General features: G+C 55.4%; 1 protein-coding gene across 1 annotated transcript; it reads left to right on the top strand.

Moving 5' to 3' along the window:
* Nucleotides 1-1,283: 1,283 nt before the first annotated feature.
* Nucleotides 1,284-2,533, top strand: LOC125944450 (uncharacterized). Its single transcript, XM_049664960.1, has one exon. It carries the CDS (start codon nt 1,319-1,321, stop codon nt 2,531-2,533), a length of 1,215 nt encoding a protein of 404 aa, XP_049520917.1. The 5' UTR covers nt 1,284-1,318.
* The last annotated feature ends 244 nt before the right edge of the window (nt 2,534-2,777 follow it).

Here is a 2,777-nt window from a genome sequence, read left to right as displayed (position 1 = left end):
CGCGCGTCAGCAGCACACACTTCCGGCGGCTCGTAACAATGCAAGTTCAAAGTTCGCGCCCATCTGCTCCGGCGAGCTGCAGAACCCCCTGATTGGAGGCGCAAAGAGAGGTGGCACACCAACATGGCTGCACTTCCGGCTTCAAAAAAGTGACGTCAGGGCCTCTCCTGTTGTTTCAGTGGACAATGTGAGCACTTTTGCTTTATTGACACCGGGGCTGCAGTGTCTGTTGTGAGTCTGGCCTTCAAAAAATCGTCTCGGACAAAAAGTTATGTTTTCGTGGGATCGGAACGCTACCTTTCACGGAGTTGGCGGGGAAATGTTACGCCCTCTTGGTGATTTCGGAGTGAATTTACTGTGCTTGCACGCGCAACGCACGACATTATATTGGGAATTGATTTCTTACGTGAGTGGGGGGCAACTTTGGATTGTGGCACTGGCGCGATTTCTCTTCGCCGTAACGCGCTAACCCCCATAACAGATAGCACCAATGATGCCGCGGACGTGCTCTCTGTGTTGCAAGATGTGTGCTTGCCCCCTCAGACAGCAATGTTTGTACCCGTGAGCTCTTCTCGCCCTCGTACGGGTTCCTGCTGTGGTTTAGCCGAGCTCACGCGCCCCCACTCTACTTCTTCTTTCTCGGGCTCAGACGCGCAGCGCTGCGACATTTCCCCGTTTCAATATCTTGGAAAGATGAATTAATTATCGACTCAACTTTGTCGGGATATGGGGGGAAGTCAACGGCTCTCTGCCTCGGCACACCGAGCACCGCAGTTGGCGCATGCCTGCGCATCAACCGCGGTCCGGTACAAGCTCGAGGAAACAATAGACGACAACCACGTGTACACTCGGATAAGCATTTATTACGACTGCAACTAACACTTCGAGCAGGCCAGCTAGCTATAGTTGACATCGCTGAGGGTTCCCTCGAAGAGAATAATACACTAGGTATAAAGAAGGGCTTCCGACTTACCAACTGGGGAATACGGGGGGGCCGCGGCGTTTGCCGCGGCAAGAACGCGGTTGACTAACCACGTGCGGGAATACGGGAGCGGCGGCGGAGACTTCCGCCGTCGCCGCTTGCTGGAGACCAAAGAGACCCGAGACGCCGGGCGCAACACTACATTTGCTAGTAGGTACAGCGTTTGACCGCTGGCGCCACGCTGCGCCGCTCGCACCGTACCGCGTTTCTAGGTGGTTCCGTTCACCGAGGGCGCTCGAACGCAATGATATGGCTTGCACGAATGCTACCCATGGAAGCGTGGCTGTATGGCTGAGTCGCAGTCTGCCTCTGGACACGGACGCGTTCGGACGCAAGATGTCGAGCTCTGCAAGAGCAGGTTCAGCGGCCGCGTCTGGCCGTGGTAACAGGTCTTCTGTCGCCCCACCGGGTTATCGGTATGTACTACCGACTTTGCCATCAGGAGAAACTATGAAGGAGTGTTTGTTTTTACACTGTGACGTGACCGGGAGACCATACCGCCTCGAAGACTTCCGTGACCCGCTGCAAAAGCTGGGTGTACTGAAAGACGTGACTGGTATAGGGCCCTTCCAAATGACGCATGTGTGGCTGATCAAGCTAAGAACGCCAGAGGCAAAGGAAGTGCTGGTTAACGCGGGTGGCTTGGAGGTCAAAGGGCGTTTTTGCGCCGTCATTGACGCTGTACAGCAAGACATCACACTCAAAGTGCACTGGGTGCCATTTCACATTACCGGGGAAGCACTGAAGAGGACTTTCGACCACTATGGCGAAGTGAAAGAAGTACGACAAGAGGATTGGAAGGTGAGAGGTTTTGAACAAGCCGAGTCCACTACGCGTATTGTGCGGATGACGCTCCGAGAGGATTTAACACCGGACGCTTTGCCCCATTTGTTCAAGATCTTTGGTGGTTCAGTGCTCGTCGTCGTTCCCGGCAGAGCTCCAATTTGCCTTCGTTGTCGACGCAAAGGACACATTAGGCGAGACTGCAGAGTGCCAAGATGTGCTCAGTGCCGGGAATTCGGCCATGAAGCACAAGACTGTGTGCGTACATATGCAAGAGTTACTGGCAGCAAGCAACCTGAAGACGAGGGTCTCGAATTGATGGAGGAAGAGGTAACGGAGAAGCTGACAGCGTCCTTAGAAACGCAGGCTGAACAGGTGGCTAGTGACGCGGAAAAGGTGGCAACGCCATCCGCGTCGACACAGGAGGACACTGCAGGAAGAAAGCAGAGGCAAAGAAGAATGCAGGAAGAAGTGACGACACCTCCTGCACCCGAAGACGCGGATCATGGGCGTGACGAGCTGAACGTGGCGATGGTCGCGGAGCCAGACACACCATATGAGACGCCTGATGAGACGGCCACTGAGGAGCCTGCTACACCTTCCAAACGGCATCGACGTGATGCTCCAGATGAGGAGACGCAGGGGGAAGGTGTTCAACGCCTGGAGCCGCAGTGGATGGAGGTCCGGTCGACCCGGGCCAAGAAAGGAAAGTACGCCCCAGCGCAAAGGTCAGCGTCGCTCACCCGAGAAGGGGAGGCGACGCAGTGACCAACGCGACTGGCGTCGCGGGTGCCCGTTCAAGCTGTCGTGCCGACAGGGACGCTCAGTTTGTGAAAGTTGCTAAATGCTGGACGCCTTGCCGTTGTTTTACTCGTGCTATTTGAAATGGCTATGTCGCTAGCTCCATTGCGCGTGGGAACGCTCAACGTTAGAGGTCTCAGGGCGAGACGCAGACAGCGTCAGCTCCGACGCGTAATGTTAGAGGAAGATTTAGACATCTTGGCGATTCAGG

The sequence above is a fragment of the Dermacentor silvarum genome, chromosome 3 (genome assembly GCF_013339745.2).
Source record: "Dermacentor silvarum isolate Dsil-2018 chromosome 3, BIME_Dsil_1.4, whole genome shotgun sequence".
Classification (NCBI taxonomy): Eukaryota; Metazoa; Arthropoda; class Arachnida; order Ixodida; family Ixodidae; genus Dermacentor; species Dermacentor silvarum.
This window is presented reverse-complemented; position numbering and strand designations above follow the sequence as displayed.